Below are 19,507 nucleotides of genomic sequence, written 5' to 3'. Positions count from 1 at the left end.
ATGGGTTCAAACTTAATGACCATCAACTGAATACGGACTGCTATATGCAGATGTTATATATAAACCTAATGGTAACCACAAATCAAAATCCAGTAATAGATATGCAAAAAATAAAGAGAAAATGGAATCCAAGTATATCACTAAAGAAAGCCAGCACTCTGGGATCCCTGGGTGGCGCAGCGGTTTGGCGCCTGCCTTTGGCCCAGGGCGCGATCCTGGAGACCCGGGATCGAATCCCACGTCGGGCTCCCGGTGCATGGAGCCTGCTTCTCCCTCTGCCTGTGTGCGTCTCTGCCTCTCTCTCTCTCTCTCTCTCTGACTCTCATAAATAAATAAAAATTAAAAAAAAAAAAAGAAAGCCAGCACTCATGAGAGAAGAAAGAGCAGAACTGCAAAAACAACCATAAAACAAGTAACAATATGGCAGTAAGTACATACCTATCAGGAATTACTTGGAATGTAAGCAAACTAAATGTTCCAGTCAAAAGACACAGAATGATGGAATGGATAAAAAAGCAAGACCCACCTGTGTGCTGCCTATAAGAGACTCATTTCAGACTTAGACACCTGCAGACGGAAAGTGAGAGGATAGAGGAGCATTCATCATGCACATTGAAGTGAAAAGAAAGCTGGGTAGCAATACTTCTAAGAGATAAAATAGACTTTAAAACAAAGACTGTAACAGAAGACAAGGGAACAATCCAACAAGAAGATATAACAATTGTAAATATTTATGTATCCAACATGGGAGCACCCAAATACATAAATCAGCTAATAACAACCAAACAGCAAGTAATCAATAGTAATGCAATAGTAGTAGGGGACTTTAAGAGCCCACTTACATCAATGGATAGATAATCCAAACAAAAAATCAACAAGGAAACAGTGACTCTGAATGACACATTAGACCAGATGGATCTAACAGATACATTCAGAGCATTCCATCCTACAACAGTGGAATACATATTCTTTTCAAGCGCACATGGAACATTCCCCTGGACAGATCACATGTTATGCTACAAGACAAGTCTCAACATACTCAAAAAGATTGAAGTTATAATACCATGCACCTTTTCAAACCACAATGCTATGAAACTAGAAATTAACCACACACACACACACACACACACACACACAAATCTGGAAATAACACAAACACATACAGGTTAAATAACATGCTACTAAATAATGAATGGGTCAATTAAGAAATCAAAGGAAATTTAAAAATACATGGAAACAAATGAAAATGAAAACATAATAGTACAATCTTTGGGATGCAGCAAAAGCAGTTCTAGAGGGAAGTTAATAGCAATACAGGCCTACCTCAAGATGCAAGAAAAATCTCAAACAACCTAACCTTACACCTGAAGGAACTGGAAAAAGAACAAACAAAACTCAAAACCAGAAGAAAGAAGGAAATAATAAAGATTAGAGAGAAATAAATGATATAGAAACTAAAACAAAACCCCAAAATAACAGAACAGATCAATGAAACCAGGATTCTTTGAAAAGATTGACAAAATTGATAATCCTCAAAGAGGAGTAAAAATAAGATAGAGTAGACAAAATCAGAAATGTAAGAGGGGAACCAACACTATAGAGAAAAAAGATTATAAGAGAATATTATAAAAAATTATGTAACAAAATATCAGACCACCTAGAAGAAAAGGATAAGTTTCTAGAAACATATTACCTCCCAAAATTGAATCAGGAAGAAATAGAAAATTTGAACAATGCAATTGAGTCAGTAATCAAAAAACTCCCAACAAACAAAAGTCCAGTACCAGATGGCTTCACAGGTGAATTTCACTAAACATTTAAAGAAGAGTTAATGGGCAGCCCGGGTGGCTCAGTGGTTTAGCACTGCCTTCAGCCCAGGGTGTGATCCTGGAGACCCAGGATCGAGTCCCACATCAGGCTCCCTGCATTGAGCCTGCTTCTCCCTCTGCCTGTCTCTGCCTCTCTTTCTCTGTGTGTCTCTCATGAATAAATAAATAAAATAATAAATAAATAAATAAATAAATAAATAAATAAGAGTTAATACCTGTTTTCACACCATTCCAAAAAATAGAAAAGGAAGAAAAGCTTCTAAATTCAGCCCATGAGGCCAGAAGTACCCTGACACCAAAACCAGATAAAGAACTACAAAAAAAAAAGAGAACTATAGGTCAATATTTCTGATGAACACATATGCAAAAGTCCTCAAAAAATATATGAGCAAACCAAATCCAACAATACATTAAAAAGATTATTCATCATAATCAAGTGGGATTTATTCCTAGGATGCAAGAGTTCAACACTGGCAAATAAGTCAGTGTAATACATCAAATCAATAAGAGAAAAGATAAAAACTATATGATCATTTCATAAGATGCAGAAAAAGCATTTGACAAAGTACAATATGTATTCATGATAAAAGCTCTCAATAAAGTAGGTTTAAAGGGAACATACCCTCAACCTAATAAAGGCCATATATGAAAAATCCAGCTAACACCACTCTCAATGGTGAAAAACTGAGAGCTTTTCCCCTAACGTCAGGAGCAAGACAAAGATGTCCACTCTCACCACTCTTATTCAACATAGTACTGGAAGTTCTAGCCACGGCAATCAGACAACAAAAAGAAATAAAGACATCCAAATTGGCAAGGAAGAACATTCACTATTTGCAGATGCAGTGGATCTCAGAGCAAGGTGCAAAGGATAATTTCACGGTTTTTGGCTTAAGTCATGGAAATGAGGTCTGAGAGGGAAAAATGGCAGGTGATGTGGAGTAGAATAAAAAAGAGGGAGGTAATGTGGACACAGATAGAAAAGAACCATCTAAGATGAGTAAGAAGCAAAGTGGGGGGACATGCACAATTGATGGACTGGAAGTCTTGATGATATCGAAGAATTTTTGGAGGGAAGGTAACAGAAGGACATCACTGAGAAAGCCAGCATGAAAATAAAGATAGGTGAGAAAACAAATTCACATTTTAAAATGGTCTTTATTTGCTCATCATAAACATTTTAACATACATTTATATATATATATTAATTTTCATTAGTAATTGAATAATTAACCACATAGTGTAAATCACAAAATACAATTCCTGAATTACAAGTATTTCTGTGAAATGTGCCTAAGTATAATGAGTGAGGTAAACCAGAGTAATGGAATATCATTGGTATTAATCTTAATGAGAAACAGATCATCATTTTCATAACCAAGTGTGAATTTAGATATTTAAGGAGATTAATTCGACCACTGGATTCTCATATCTTCTGAATTAAAGAGGTAGTATATATATTCAGAAAATCAATGTTGATGTTCAATTAATGAGGTGTGTGTGTGTGTGTTGTACTAGAAAACATCAACATATAAAATAGAACCCTTGTTAACTATCACATTTTCTAGGGATAAATTTGAATGGCTGTGCCCTAATCATGCAAATATCATCAAAAACTACAGACAGTACTAGAAACAAATTAGTTGCCTATCTTAGCCATTGAAACAATGTTTTTACATGTTCAAAAGAGGATTTCTCAATTTTTTCAAGGTATAGATTTTTATTGTTGATTTTTCTGATTTTGAAAGATTTTTGTCTATAAAACTTACTTTATTGCTAGTTAGTATTCATATTTTTATTAATCAAAGATCTTTTCATTGGTTAGAATTTATAAGCTGCATGAAATGACTAATTCTGTGCCTGAATCAAAATCATTTCAGTCCCAATGAAATTTTACCTTGGAACGGAGCTTCTGCAGCCTTGTTTTGACAAATGCATGATTCCAACAAAGCTTTCTAAAAAATGGAAAACAGCTTATAAGCTCTGTTTACCCAATTCTTTTAATGGACCCTATTATAGGAATCAATCTCTTACAGGAACAAAATGTCTATTAGTATATGCTCCTTTCATAATTCTATTTTAGGTTTTTCCTCCTTCCTGTTCTCTTCTCATGGTCATTCATTTATCTATTTCTCTTCTTTCTTCTCTTTTTCTAACCCAACTTTTGCTCTCTTATTCCTTTCTGGTTTCCTCATTGTCCTCTAGAGAATTGTCTCTTCTTGTTCTATTTCTTCAATGCCTGGGTTCACATCTTCTTCCCACAGACAATCTGTTCCTGTAGGGTCATCGGTTCTTTTACAGAGAATCGGGTATAGAATAAGTAAAACATAAATTCATAAATCATAAATTCATAAATTCATTCATAAATTCAGCTATGTAGTGACCCACAAACATAAGATATGTGAACATCTTGCAAATCCAACGTGTAATTATCCATCATTGATGTCCGCAAGGTGATTCTTTAGTATAAGCTTCCTGTGATCAAGATGTAGCGTCAGTAAATTCTTGAATTTTCTGTTTTTTTGGCATCTCTGTGAACTAAAGATATTAAGTATTAATCTCACTTTAATACTTTTTCATTTTTATTGCATTTGGACACATTTTTTTGAAGATTTATTTATTTGAGAGAGTACAAAAGTAGGTGGGGGGATGACAAAGGGGGGCACAGAGAGAGTCTTAAGCAGGCTCCACATTGAGTGCAGAGCCCCATGCCAGAATCAATCTCACAACCCTGAGATCATGACTTGAGTCGAAATAAGAGTCAGACACTTAGCTGACTAAGCCACCCAGGTACCCCTGGGACAAATTTTTAATTTTATTCTTTAGTTCAAGTTACATAGTATTTGACGCTTTGAGGTCAGCGGGAATCTGAAACTGGAATGTGACCTGGACTATGAGTCTTCTCCCATCTTGCTACAGATTCACCAAGTGACTGACTGAAGGTCACAGGACACTCCTGTTCATTGCATCAGGTCGAGACAGTCCACGTTCATTCTTCACTTATCATGTGCTCACTCACTCTTTCAGGATAAGTGCTTGATGTGTGACCTATCCCTGTGAGGTAGCTGTTATTATTAGATCCACTTTACAGATGAAAACCTGACACCCAGGGAGGTTCACTAATCTGCCCAAGGTCATACAGTAGGTGACCGAGCCAAGATTTTAATTGTAGGAGTTATTCCAGGTCTGAGGTGTTGACCATCGTACTTTATTGCTTCCCTGACACAGCAACTTCACAAGGCACACACTGACCTCCTGACTTTGTTACCTTTATCTCTGCTCAGTTCACTCTCCAGCTTACACAGAAGCACCTCTGACCATCTGTTGGAACTTCTCCAGCTCCAAGGCCTTGAACTCTGTGCTTTCTCTACCTGTTTCCTCCTTACCTTCCATGCCTCCTAGCGTCTCTAATCACTGAATGTGCTTAGCATCTCCACTGAGCACCCGGACTCTATTTTCCCAGCACCACACATGCCTCTTCTCTGCTTCCCTTCCTACTCTGTCACCCTAGGAGGACTTGCCAAGGCTCTACTCTACCTTGAATTTTTCTTCCTTTTAACTTTACCCACTCTTTCTGTCTGGAATATTCTTTCTACCATCCTTCCCCTCCATTTCTGCTTTATTAAGAACTTTACCCAAACTTTGAGCCACTCTTCAGACACCACCTCCCCTCCCCACCTAAATACTACCTTTTCCATAATGCTCTTCCTGGTCATTTCAGAGTCAGATGTGATCTCTCTCTCTCCTTCATGTTTGTAACACAAATATAGCCTGCTTTATAATCCAGTTATATGTGAATTTCCTTAGCATCCCTTCTAGTTTATAATCGTACCTTAGAAGATCTCGCCTAATGCTTGTGCTAGACTGGAGAACCAAACAAAGGACTAGAGTATGGAGCAAAGAACTTTACAATGGAAAGAAATGTTCTACTTTGAACCTTAATTTTACTGGGTAGTTTAAGAGCCAGTAATGACAGTAGGAGAGAGAAATTCACTGTTCCTTCCTTCCTTGTTGCCTAGCATGCATAAAATCGTGTGTGTTCTGGGCTCTGTGCTGAGCACCAGGGATACCAGGCAAGAGCATTTACTTTTAAGAAATTCGGAGTCTACTGACCAGAAGAGAAAACAGATTATTACAACACCGTGTGAGGGGATAGCTATTTGTGGAATAAAGAAACATAGAAATAAATGCATGAGTCAAAGAATTCACTACCTTTGTAGTAAAATTACATGATTTTTCTAATAATACATATGATGAAACATAACTTCTAATGCAGTTAATAAAATCACATCTCAAGTGGTAGGAAGGAATGTCAAAACTAATTTGAGCCAGACAGCCTGATCTCCATCAGCCTGAAACAGATAGGTCTACTGCAAATGGGGAGGTGAGGTTTTCCATCACACTTTGTTTTTAGTTTTTCTCTTGTTGGTTCTTGTTGCTGCTTTGCATGTGTTCAGGATTTAGCTCTGAACACTCACTGACAATTTCTGTGTGGTTAATCGACAGGCTGTATGTTCATCTCAACCAACCAACCAACCAAAGATCCTATGAATTTAGACTGAACACACTCACTATTTATTTTATTTAGTTATTTTAAAACTTGAATGTTCTTGCAATGTTAGCTCTCCTCACTCCCCTGGAAGTCAGGTTTTCTGACAGGTATGGTGTCTGCTTAATTTAGATGCCAGAGAGAGTATGATGAGGCTTAGGACAAGGGTGTCTCTCAGACCTCCGGGATGCCTTACCTGGGGAACTCAGATCTGCTCTACCCACAGTGCATCAAGAAGGACCTCCAGTTGGGCGGCATTAGAGGGAGTTTTATTTGAAAATGGTTCCAAAACCTGTAAAAGAGGTAAAGCAGAGAAATATGTTTCGGAAACTTCCATGACCATTATTTGGCCAAGATCTGTTTGATACCTGGTACTCATCCCCCCTAAGAGATGGTGCTTCCATACTGTTTCAGCTCTTCATGTTGATTAACATTTTCAGTGTGTTGAATGCAATCCCTTTACACACGACAACTGCGTCTTATTTTTATTTTACCGTGACAGGCCTTGCTTTCAGGCATTCTCATATGTGAAAATATATATTTATAATCTGTACACAAAAGCATTAGAATCTGGTATTAGTAAGGGTACAGGTAAATAGGTCCTCTCCTATATGTATTAGGGGAGGTAAACTGTCTTCCTAGAGAGACTAGGCCTTTGGTGCATATGTACTGTGCTGGATCTAGCAGCTCCACTCCTTGGAACATATCCTGAGGAAATCACTATGAAAGTGTGCGAGATACACCTACATGTTAATTTGCTGGATCATTGTTTCAAATAGGGAAAAGTTAGAAATAGATTACAGATAAATTGAAGATTATCTGGTAAACACGCAAGTAGAAAAGTATCCATGATATGGCTATTTTTACAAAAAGCGCATGTGTTTCTGCTTGTAAATGAAAAGGAAAGATTAATTAGACACTGATATATAAACGGGTCTCTCTGGGTGGTGGGTCCGTTTGCTATTTTAACTTTTTTTTTTTTTTGGAATTTTTTACCTTTTTTGAATTTTTAAATACCTTTTCTCAAATTTTCTGCAGTAAAGCTATACTATTTTTATAACCAGAAAAATACTCAAGAAACTCATAAATCCCATTTAAAGAGAGACAAAAATATACTAGGCTCTGTTTCCTAAGATTTATTAGGGGTTCCTCTTATATTTACGACCTGCATTATCAAAACAATAATAGAAAGTCTTTAGTATCAATATTCTAAAAAGCTTCCAAGAGGAAACTATTTTCTTAGGAAAAATAACCTCTTAAATCTCCTCAAAAGTTGCTTCATTCCCTTTTTTCCAGAAGAAGTCACGTATATGTTCTGTTGAAAATTAACAAAAGTTGAAACGTTTTACAGCCATTAAAACATTTGAGGTTTGGAGTGCTTGGCTCTCACTTGGTGGAGACTGCAACTCTTGATCTCCGGGGTTATGAGTTCAAGCCCCACCTTGGGTATAGAGATTACTTAAAAACCTTAAAAAAAAAAATTTGAAGCTGATTTGTGTGTCTCAACAGAAAGGATACCAAAGATACACTGATGAGTAAAAAAAGGCAAGTTACAGACCATATATGGATTACAGACCATATACTAGGATTACATTTAAAAAAAACAGCAACAACAAACTTTTCCCTCCAACTACATGGGACATTTTATTGAGAACAACTATATTTAGAGAAATGTTGATACTCTCAGAAACAGGGCCAGGATGATATACACTGAGTTTATTGTTATCAAGAGTTTGCCCTGGAGAGTGGGTGGAGGGAGAGGCAGGAAATGATAGGGTTTTGTGGGAAGGGTGGGGTAGAGTTATTTACTTTTATTTTAACAAGCTTCAATGTTCTTTATACTTTCTAAAAGTAATTTTAAAACATTCAAAAGGAAATAAGTAAAAGGAAAGAAAAGAAATTTTAAAATATGCCTGTTTGCAAGCTCAAGGCAGAGCCAGATGGCAGGTTTTGCTTATTTACAATTAAATTCCTGCGTTTTTCAGAGGGTCAATGGTAAAGATAGGAAACGATTCTCCCTCTTGGTGATCCTTTTGCAAATATAAAAATGGCAAATGGGCCTTTCTGACATTTCAGCTCAAATGTTCCAAATATAATCTTAAAGATGTAGAGTTTTGTAATGAGAGACTTAAGTTTTGAAGTGGAGATAGGCAGAAACTCAGTGGGCCATTCCCCTTAACCAACCAGTCCACCAAATTCAGACTGGGGTTGGGCACAGGCAAAAATGTGACATGGGAGAGGATTGTCTTGAAGGACCATGGCTTTGTCACATAAACACCGCCTCTCATTCTTGTCTTGGCAAATGCACACCTTCCCTCTGGTAATGTCCCTTCATCTCCTATACCAAAAACTACTTCCAAAAGGGACTGAAACACATTTGTATGAATGTACAAATGATGACTCTTTAAAATATTACTTTCCTAATCAGAGGCACTTGAGTGGCTCAGTGGTTGAACATCTGCCTTCGGCTCAGGCTGTGATCCCGGGGTCCTGGGATCGAGTCCCACATCAGACTCTTTACAGGGAGTCTGCTTCTCCCTCTGCCTATGTCTCTGCCTCTCTCTGTGTCTCCCATGAATAAATAAATACAATCTTGAAAAATAAATAAATAAAATATTGCTTTCCTAATCAGACTTGCTTTTTACAGGTTAAGAGAAATGAAGCCCTAATGGTGGAATCTCACATTTCCATCAGAATTCCGGGGCATAGTCAGACCCTGACTGTGTGTATGTATCCATGTTCTCCTCTGCAATGGCCTAGCATGTGACAGACATTTTCAGACTTACAGATGATGGTATATGTCAGGATCCCGCTGCAGCCGGGTTTGGAATCCTATATACAAGTCATCCCAGAGTAGACCATTTTTCACCACATATCTGATGACATCAACCCGGCTCCGAATCTGAAACAGATACAGAACAACTAGCAGGAGTGACCCAGCCAGCACAGAGCATCAACCCCTCAAGTCCCCAGGAGAAGCAGCTGCCTATGACGGCAGGCAATAGGGCCGTCATGGGGAAAAGTCAAATGGAGTAGATATGACAGGCTAGGGAGAGAGAAGGGACTGTGAGTGCACCAGGAATTGAGGAAAGTAGAACAAGAAAGGGATCAGGAGCTGGGATGCAAACATAGCAGCTGACAGCACAGAGTCACATCCCCGGGTTCAAATCCATGTTCTAGCTGTGTGAAATTGGCAACCATTCTGTGCCTTGGTTTTCTCATCTACACAACAGAGACAATGGAACATCCCTCAGGGGCTGTTACGAGGATTATGTGAGTCAAGACTTACACTGAGGCCTGGCACCCAGTAAGCTCTCCGTAAATATGTACGCTGTAGCGTTATTCTAGGTGTAGTGTTCTAGTCTCCAGCCTAGACATTCAGCGGCAAAGCAGAGCCTGCAGGTTTACAGTAATCTGTGTGTTTCAGGCCATCCACAGGGCAAGATTACCTTCACTAGGTGGTCAAGCCCTTACCTTTAAAGAATTCCAACTCCTGACATGGAGGCTGGTAAATAGTTAAGGGAGCACAGGATTAGAAGACAAGCAGAGGTGGTTTTGAGTGTCAGCCCAGCGCTTAATAATCATGTGACCTTCACCTTGCTAAGCCTCTCTTACAGGACTCTTGTGAGGAAAAAAAATGGTATCATTTATAACAGGGAGCACGAAGTAATACCAAGGGACAGGATCCTAAGAAAAGATGTGGCTTTGACGTTTCATTAGTACCAGCATTCAAGTTCACCAGGAGCCTGTTCAGCATAGGGCCTCAGATTTTTTTCCCCTGGAAAATAGCACATGAATGCCAGTTGAGGGAAACTGTAATAAATGACAGGCTATTTTTTTTTAAGATTTTATTTATTTATTCATGAGAGACACAGAGAGAGGCAGAGACATAGGCAGAAGGAGAAGCAGGCTTCCTATGGGGAGACCAAAGCAGGACTCGATCTCAGAACCCCAAGATCACACCCTGAGCCAAAGGCAGATGCTCACCCAGGTGCCCCAAATGGCAGGCTATTAAGCGTCAACTAAGGAATAGAAGATGGACATCTTGCATTAGTTTCTCTTGCCTGCACCATTCCTATAAAACTACATGCATTATGAACTGAAACACAGCTGAGAGGTTCTGTTCTTTTGCCAGCAGATTTAGAAACCTGACAGCACAGTTTAATCAGAAGGAGGTTGCCCCTCATAAGTTGTGGGATCCAGTCTAGTTCTTCATAGGAGGGTAGATAGCCTTTCTGACCTTTCCATATGGAGAAGAGCACATGGGAGACCGGGAGAGAGGAATGAGAAATATTTAGGGTAGAAACTGGGAAGGTCTGGGTGACTGGTTAGCTCTGGGGATGAGGGACAAGGAAGGGTGGAGGGTTGTTACTCCTCTGTGTCTAATGTGGCTCATGGTCAGTGTACAATATTGCCAATAATCCAGAAAAGGAGAAAGGACAGTTCTAGAAAAGGAAGAGGTGGGCAGCCCAGGTGGCTCAGCAGTTTAGCACTGCCTTCAGCCCAGGGCCTGATCCTGGAGACCTGGGACTGAGTCCCATGTCAGGCTCCCTGCATGGAGCCTGCTTCTCCCTCTGCCTGTATCTCTGCCTCTCTCTCTCTTTCTCTCTCTGTGTCTCTCATGAATGAATAAATAAAATCTTAAAAAAAAAAAAAAAAAGAAAAGGAGAGGATACGTTGAATTTTGAACAAGTTGAAAAGGAGGTACCAAGGACTTAGGAATCTGGTTGATGATATATCTAGCAGGCAACTGACTATAAAGAATCTCAAGAAGGACCATGGTGTAGGGCAGGACATATGGATTCTGGAGTCATTAGCAGAGAAGTGGTGTCAGCAGACAAGGTCACCTAGGAAGAGACTAGAGAGGAAGAGAGAGTTGAACATAGAGCCCTGGAGGGAAATAAGAGCTTTTAGTGATGCCTGGAGAAAGAGAGATTCCAAAAGAATGCAGAAGGATTATCAGGAAATACCCATCATTTGCTTCAATGTGGATGGAACTGGAAGGTATTATGCTGAGTGAAGTAAGTCAATCGGAGAAGGACAATCATCATATGGTTTCACTCATATGGGGAATATAAGAAATAGTGAAAAGGATTATAAGGGAAAGGAGGGAAAATGAGTGGGAAAAATTAGAGAGGGAGACAAAGCATGAGAGATTCCTAACTCTGGGAAATGAACATAGGTAGTGGAAGGGGAAGTGGGGGGGGATGACGGGTGACTGGGTGATGGGTTATGAGGGGGGCACTTGACGGGATGAGCACTGGGTGTTATGCTATATGTTGGCAAATAGAACTCCAATAAAAAAATATATGCAAAAAGAAAACAAGGGAAAGAAAGAACTCCAGGTCAAAAAGATGGACAAGGGGCACCTGGGTGGCTCAGTTGGTTAGGCATCTGACTCTTGATTTCAGCTTAGGTCATGATCTCAGGGTGGTGGGATTAAGCCCCATGTCAGGTTCTGTGCTCAGCACAAAGTCTGTTTGAGATTCTCTCCCTCTGTCCCACCCCCCTGTCCTGTACTACAGTTTTTCTCTCAAATAAATAAATAGATCTTTAAAAAAAAAAGGACAGATCACATGCTAAATGTGTCTTCTGTGCACTCCCAGGCCCAAGTAAAATGTTCACAACACACTTACACAGGTATAAGCTGCCAAAAAACAGGAAACAAAGTAAGCCAATGACAAGTAGGAGATTTCAAATAACTTGAATCTGGAAAAAAGCAGGCTGATCAGTGGCAACCACATAGTCTGCAGGATACCAGAATGTATGAGGAGGGGCATCCAGATGTGCCAGGAGTAGAGGTGGGTTCCCAAGGACGACAATGAGGACAGCACAACATATGTCAAACAGATGACCCCTTCCTAGGCCCATGCCTTGCTCTCACCAAATATATTCAGTCAGTTCTCTTGAGTAAATGGAATCGATTTGGGGGGCAAAACAAGAGTAGGTGGTATCATCATGATGTCCTGAAGCTAGGAGCTCCACACTTTGGTACTTAGGAGACCCCCAGCCTAACAGCCGGCTCCCTGCCTTCATAACTCAAACTGGTGACCACCAAATTTAGTTTTGTTTCACAGAGCCTACAGTCCCCTTTAAAAACCTAAATTAGCTTTCTGCTAATGTGTCATCTGGGTATTTCACAGAAAAATCCAGACTTCCAAGGTCTCTGGTAAATTCAGACCAACTGGAGCTCATCAGGCACTGTCCCCTTCCCACCCAGCACTTGCCTCCCACAGTCTCCACGAAGCAGTCCTGTTTACAGGATCTGCCCTGGGCCGGTTGTGAGCACTGAAGCCCGGAATCTCTGCCTCTAAGTCCAGCCTGCTGGATGGCAAGTCCCATACATATACAGAAAGCCCTAAATCAGCTTGATAAAAGTCTTTTTATTGGTAAATACAGACGAATCCCTATTTCTTGAAAGTCACTTACAAATGAAGAAAGATCAGCCTGCGGTGAGCAGCATTGCATATGAGAAGCCAAAGGAGCAATGCCTCCGGGTGTCCATGGAAAGTGGTTTGCCAGTCAGCATCCTGTGCTCAGCTAAACCATCCTGCTGCGTGAGGCAGGAAAGTATCTGAAGTTTAGCTCCCACACACCCTTTCTTCGGGGGTTATAAGCAGAGAGTCTGAAGCAAAGAGAGTTTAGACCTTGGTGGAGTCTGGAAGCAGATAAGGGATGTTGTAGGATGGCAGATTTGCAGCAGACCTAGAGGAACCCATCCAGTTTGGAGCAGGAGGAGGTCGACTACAGGAACCATGTTCTAGGAGAGAGGGAGAGTTGGTGAAATAGAAAATCTACATATGAGTTTGAAAAACTTATGGGAAAAAAAAAAAACAGTAGCATGAGAGGGCTCCAGGCAGCAAGGAGAGGTGCTTTCCCAAGGGTAGCATAAACTTCAGCATAAGAAATCTCACTAAAATCCTGGCAGATGGGACCCCTGGGTGGCTTGGTTGGTTAAGTGTCTACCTTCGGCTCAAGTCATGATCCCAGGGTCTTGGGATCAAACTCTGCTTTGGGCTCCCTGCTCAGTGAGGAGTTTCCTTCTCCACCCCTGTGCTTGTGTTCACATACCTGCTGCCTCTCTCTCTCAAATAAATAAAATCTTAAAAAAAAAAAAATCCTGGCAGATAAAAGCACCAAAAGCCACATTACAGAGTGCCAAGTATACGGCAGGCACAATGATTCACCCCACGGTGCATTTAAATCTCCAACAGATCTGCTGTTTGCTTTACCCAACAGATGTATTATGAAAAGCTGTGAAAAAGGGACTTTTGGTTAAATATTTTACATGAACTTGTGAATCAAAAACATCCAAAGATGAATCTCCTTTAAGGCTAACAGATACCTTAATGTATAGATTTGGTGAATTCAGATTTGAGAAGCAACACAGTGGCTAATATGTGGACTCTGGAGCTAGACCACTGAGGTTAGTCTTCTGCACCACCACTTACAGCTGGACAGCCTTGGGCAAATTCCTGGACATCACCATGATCCGCAAATGGGGAATATAGTGATATTTTGTCCATAAGGTTGTTGTCAAATAAGTGACATGTATTTATAAAGTGCTTCAAGCTATGGAAGCGTTTGTTAAATAAAGCAACACATTTAATAGATCCATTTTCTTAAAATGGGTGCTTTGCATAGGGTTTTCCTATATGTGAAAACCCAGTTTTTTAAAACCCATAAAACAGGCAGTAGGTTATTGGTTTTACTGAAGTTTTAGCCTGGGATTCTCTTCAATGGCAAGTACTTTACTAAACATCAATATACAAGTCAAATTATTAAAATGCATTTAAGAACTCATCTGTTATACAAAGGTACATTCAAATTGCTACAGTTCAGTAGCATACATTTATATGGCGCTTATCATAAGTTCAAGGGCAGACTGTATATTCTCCTAACTTGCCTAATGGTTGTTACAGTTGTATAGAATTTAAAATTACAGTGCTCACATACATTATTAGTCATTTGACATCACAAAAAACTGGCAGAGTGGGAATACACCCCGTGGAAGGAAAAAAACCAAGGCTTGGGCAGGTTACATCACTTACTAAAGCCTGTCATCAGCAGGTATGGGGCAGCAGTCCTCAGCTAGAAGGTGTCTCCAAAGCAACAGCTCTTCCCTTCCATCATGGTGCCACAAGGCAAGGATTTGCTCAAAACTGGAGTTCAACCAAATATGTGTTGAGGTGCATTGACTAAATTCCCTTTTATAGGGACGCCCACTGGGCTCACCTGGGGAAGGAGGCCCCACTGGAGGGCAGGGGGGAAAGGCAGAGATCAAGGCTTGCAGGTCTGAAAAGAGCTTAAGCAAGTCAGTTGTTTAGAAGTCAGCATGTAAAGAAGCCAACCCCTTTGCAACTAATTCAAAAAGAAGCAAATGTGGACCTGAGTTAATAATTATGTTTCATTATGGCCTCATTAGTTGTAATAACTGTACCACAGTAAAGTAAGGTGTTAACAATTCTCTGTGCTATCCTTGCAGCTTTTCTGGAAATCTAAAGTTATCCCAAAATAAAAAAAAGTATTCAGAAAGGAAGACAGGAAAGAGTACGGCCACCAGTGTTGCTGCTTACTTCCTCATACGAGTGCTCCCGGCTTGGTCTTTCTTTTGGAAAGGATAAATCTAAAAAGTCAACCAAATAGTCATATCCTCCAGGAAAAGGGCTGAAGTCCTCATTTGTTTCAATCATCTGTGCAAATGACAACAGGATAAAGGGAAGAAGTATATCAATCTGGTGGTCAAGGTCTTTAAAAAAATTCTGGATTGTGTAAGATCCAAACAGCCTTAATTGATAGCAATGAATTGGAGTTAGGATAATTCTCTCCCTCCGTTTCTCTTCTCCGGGACTGATAATATTCAACTTCTAGCCTCTACACAAGGAAGCTCCTTCATATCGCTAACTTCAATCCAATCTACAGAGATTATCATTATCTTGAGCACTGCTAGTAATGAGACAGCAAATGCGACGATAAGTTTGCAGATGATGTAAGCAATAAAATGTGCGATGTTTCTCATCATTACATAGCTGCTGAACATATACAGTTCCGTGAAAAATATACTTTCTTTTTCATGCTTATTGTCCAACTGAAAATATCATTTAGACCAATGTTTTTCAGATCTGTGGATTTCAAAGACAATTTTCTAAAAAATATTCGGGAGCTAATATAAATACCAATGCAGTACCCTTGAACAACACAGGGGTTGGGGGGGCACAGATGCCCTCCCCTGCTCCCCTCCCATGCATCTGAAAATCCACATATAACTTGACTTCCCCACAACAGAACCACAAATAGTACATTGACCAGAAGCCTCACGATAACATAAAATGTTGATTAACACATGCTTTGTACATTATATGTGTTATATACTGTATTCTTACAATAAACAATAATCTAGAGAAAAAAGTATTTTTTTAAGATTTTATTTATTCGTGACAGAGGGGAGAAAAAAATATTCTTAAGAAAATCCTAAGAGAAAAAAAACATTTACAGTACTGGACTGCTAAAAAAAAAACAAAAAACAAAAAACAAAAAAGAAACCTGCCTATAAGTGCAGTTCAAACCTGTGTTGCTCCAGGGTCACCTGTGTTTTATTTTGCCAAGTGAGGACTTAAGAAAAAAAAAATTCTTCCATCTACTTTTATTTCATTAAGGAAGAATGCTTTTAACACCTCAAAAATAGAGAGGGAATAATGATTTGGAATTATGGCAGCTCATCCCAAGAAAAGAAAACTGACAACTTTGTAACCGTATTCGTGAGCATACTCAAACTTCTCTCACTACTGACCAGCAAAATTGTCAGAGACTGACACTGATCCCCTGGGGCAGGTTTTTAGGATTCCCAGTTTTTAAGAATGGCAAGAATTGGGGCACCTGGATGGCTCAGTGGTTGAGTGTCTGCCTTTGGCTCAGGTCATGATCTCGGAGTCCTGGGATCGAGTCCCACACTGGGCTCCCTGCGAGGAGTCAGAATGCTTCTCCCTTTGCCTATGTCTATCTGCCTCTCTCTGTGTCTCTCATGAATAAATAAAATCTTAAAAAAAAAAAAAAAAAAGAAGGCAAGAATTGCCTGGTATTACTGTTCAGGGGTTGAAAACTAAACTTGGGAATAGTCCTCACTCTGAGGATCCCCGATCTTTGTCTCTAAGAGTGAATGTTGTCTATTTCCTGATGCGTCCCTAAACTCAGCGTCCCAGATAAAATATACATGTGAGTAGCTGGTTATTCAGACTCTGTAGTACTCCCGGCTGCATTTCAGGCATCCTCTTCCTCTCACATCCCCCTACCTCTTAGTACTCACTTTGCTTTTGGATACACCTTCAACTTCAGTGACCAGGTTCTAACTTGAACCACTTGGCTTTTGAGCTGTGTGTGTATGTGCTGGAGCTAATTTGTGTGATTTGGTTCTTGCTTGCCACAGCTTCCGATAAGAGGTACCTGCTTCTATGTCACTCTGCTGCACATCACTACCTCATCAGGGGGATAGCACCTTATAGCCCCACAGTTTAAACAGCTGATTTCTGCCACACTGAACAAAACACCCAGAAAAACACAACAACAAACATGGTGATGTGAGGCAAAAGAATACCAGAGCAACTGAGCTGCACTTGAGGGAAGAGTCCTTACATTTTCAACATGGGATCATTTATCACATGGTCAAATCTGCTCCGTGAAGCAGTTGGTAGCGTTTGATGAATGTTTATTGAGAAACAAATTGGAACACCAAGGGGAATTTCGTATATTTCCATAATATAACAAAGCAAAGACAAATAATACTGATGACGTACCCTGACCACCAGGTTATAATCCTTAAATCCTGCCCAAGTGAAATATTCTTTTATCCAGGATGAGTGAAGAAATATTTCATCTTCTACTGCAGCATTCAAGACTTTCAAATATGGTCCAAAGTCCCAGGAATCCTTGTAAATTTTTGTCCCATTTGGAGGCTCTATGATGCCCTTGCTTGAAGACACAGAGGTGAGAGTTAGTAGTATTGTGACAATGTTAGGTCCTTGGGTATTGATGACTGTATTATAATTATGCAAGATGTTCACATTAAGGAAAGTTTGAGGATAGGAATACAGGAAAGTTCTCTTATCTTTTGCAACTTTTCTATAACTCTAAAAATATTTTTTAAATTACAAATTACATTAAAATTTTAAAAATAACTATTGGATGCCCTCTTTAATCCTGGTACGAAACCTTAGGCTATGGAAGGTGTGTGGCCACATACATGTCCAATAAGGAGATTTTTTTCCCTATAGGAGTTGGCAGGGTAGTAAAGGTTTATGGAAGAGGAGCAAAGCCAAGAGTTCTACCCTTCTGGGAGCTCTGTCCTGCACACGTGAGCAGTGGCTCTAGACATCTGTTTCATGTTCAGGGGGCATATTACCCAAGGTTGCTGGGTACATGCGATAGTTTTGGATGACTTTGCCTATAGAAATGCAAAATGGCCAGTTAAAGGAAATCAGAGATGACCGACCACAGGGCATAACCAGTGTGCAAGGTGGCTTGAGGCAAATAGTTAGGCAAATAGTTAGACATGGGGATATAAAGGAGGAATTCCACGGGGAGCAGAGAAGACAGAAAGGTGAGAGGACCATGAAAGAAGGAAGGCAAAAGTTAGCACTTGAATATCAACTGTCGACCAGTCGAGTAGGTGTCAAACTGCCTAGATGATTCTCAGGCATCTGAAAGTAGTAACTTGGGACCCACAAGGATTGGGCCTGACTCTTTGCCTAAGCTCCTGTTAATCCGTGTGATGGGTTTCCAAGCCAGAAACAGTTAAAGCTAAAAGTCCATGTCTGGTGGGGAAAAAAAAAAAAAAAAGTTGGAAAACCACTGATTTGGACCCTTTTGATTCAAGTAGCTAAATTATGGAAATGTTGAACATCATGTGGTCATATTTATTTTGTGGATGTCTGCTTGCTCCTGTCCTGCCCCTCTATCTCCACCAGAATATAAGTTTGATGGAAGTAGCAACCATTGTTTCTCTTCCTCTTTAATTTTTCCCCACTCAGATAAACCATGAGAGACTCCTAACTCTGGGAAACAAACAAAGGGTCAGAGAAGGGGAGGTGGGTGAAGGGATGGGGTAACTGGGTGATGAGCACTAAGGAGGGCATGTGCTAAGATGAGCACTGGGGATTATGCTATATGCTGGCAAATTGAATTTAAATAAAAATTTTTTAAAAAAAAGAAGAAGAAGTAACAACCATGACTGGCACATAGAACAGGCTCAACAAATGTCTATTGAGCGTATGGACAGTTTTAGCCTGGCTTTGAGAAATATCCAGATTTTCGTGTCTCTAATTTATAATCCTCTTATTGTACTCATCACCACAGCTGATACAGACAGATGGGAAATTTTAGGGGATCCCTAGGTGGCTCAGCAGTTTAGTGCCTGCCTTTGGCCCAGGGCATGATCCTGGAGTCCTGGGATCGAGTCCCACATCAGGCTCCCTGCATGGAGTCTGCTTCTCCCTCTGCCTGTGTCTCTGCCTCTCTCTCTCTCTCTCTCTCTGTGCGTGCGTGTGTGTGTCTCATGAATAAATAAATAAAATCTTAAAAAAAAAAAGATGGGTAATTTTATTTTGAAACCCAGTGGGCAATATGGACAAAAGAGTTCTGTGACCCTCCTGGAGCTCTGCCCATCCAGTGTGAAAAGGGATCATTGCGTGAGACATGGAATCTTGAATCCTAGAAACAGAACAGGATGTGATCTGGATAAGGGAAGTGTAAGGAGGGAAATAGGCACCGTCTGGTAAATATCTGGCAAGTGATGGTAGATCTCTAGGTGCCACTTCTCGAAACAACACTTTTAGCTCATTGTTCTCCCAAAGCTACAGATGCATTGGTTTCTGTAACAAAATACTACAAAATCCTAAGGCTAATTTCCAAATCGATCTCCAAACTACTTCTGCAACTCCTTGTCCCATGTCTATGTAAAGGCTGATCTCTCCCAGATAAAGCCATAGCCTCCCAGCTGAGCTATTCTCCCTGTAGCCTCTTCCCTAGTACATGCTCCTCTGCAAACTGAAATGGTTTTTCTAGGACACAATGCAGTGATGTTCCTGCTTTGCTGCATTTAACTTTCTCAAGCGCTACTACTCACAGACAAGTTTCC

The 19,507-nt window shown here is 40.1% G+C and overlaps 1 protein-coding gene across 5 annotated transcripts in view; it reads right to left on the bottom strand.

Moving 5' to 3' along the window:
* Nucleotides 1–2,967: 2,967 nt before the first annotated feature.
* Nucleotides 2,968–19,507, bottom strand: part of LOC144306848 (cytidine monophosphate-N-acetylneuraminic acid hydroxylase) — a 114,087-nt gene continuing 97,547 nt past the window's right edge. For all 5 annotated transcript variants that reach the window (XM_077886463.1, XM_077886460.1, XM_077886464.1 and 2 more), the window contains exons 11-15: nucleotides 17,169–17,343; nucleotides 14,955–15,071; nucleotides 9,165–9,280; nucleotides 6,575–6,670; nucleotides 2,968–4,367 (exon numbers count right to left, since the gene is read on the bottom strand). In XM_077886463.1, the coding sequence (XP_077742589.1) occupies nucleotides 6,595–6,670; nucleotides 9,165–9,280; nucleotides 14,955–15,071; nucleotides 17,169–17,343 (484 nt within the window). In that variant the 3' untranslated portion in view covers nucleotides 2,968–4,367; nucleotides 6,575–6,594. The remainder of the gene's footprint in view (nucleotides 4,368–6,574; nucleotides 6,671–9,164; nucleotides 9,281–14,954; nucleotides 15,072–17,168; nucleotides 17,344–19,507) is intronic.

This window comes from Canis aureus, chromosome 37 (assembly GCF_053574225.1).
Source record: "Canis aureus isolate CA01 chromosome 37, VMU_Caureus_v.1.0, whole genome shotgun sequence".
NCBI classification, from domain to species: Eukaryota; Metazoa; Chordata; class Mammalia; order Carnivora; family Canidae; genus Canis; species Canis aureus.
Note: the sequence above shows the minus strand (reverse complement) of the source record. Positions and strands in the feature narration are given on the sequence as shown.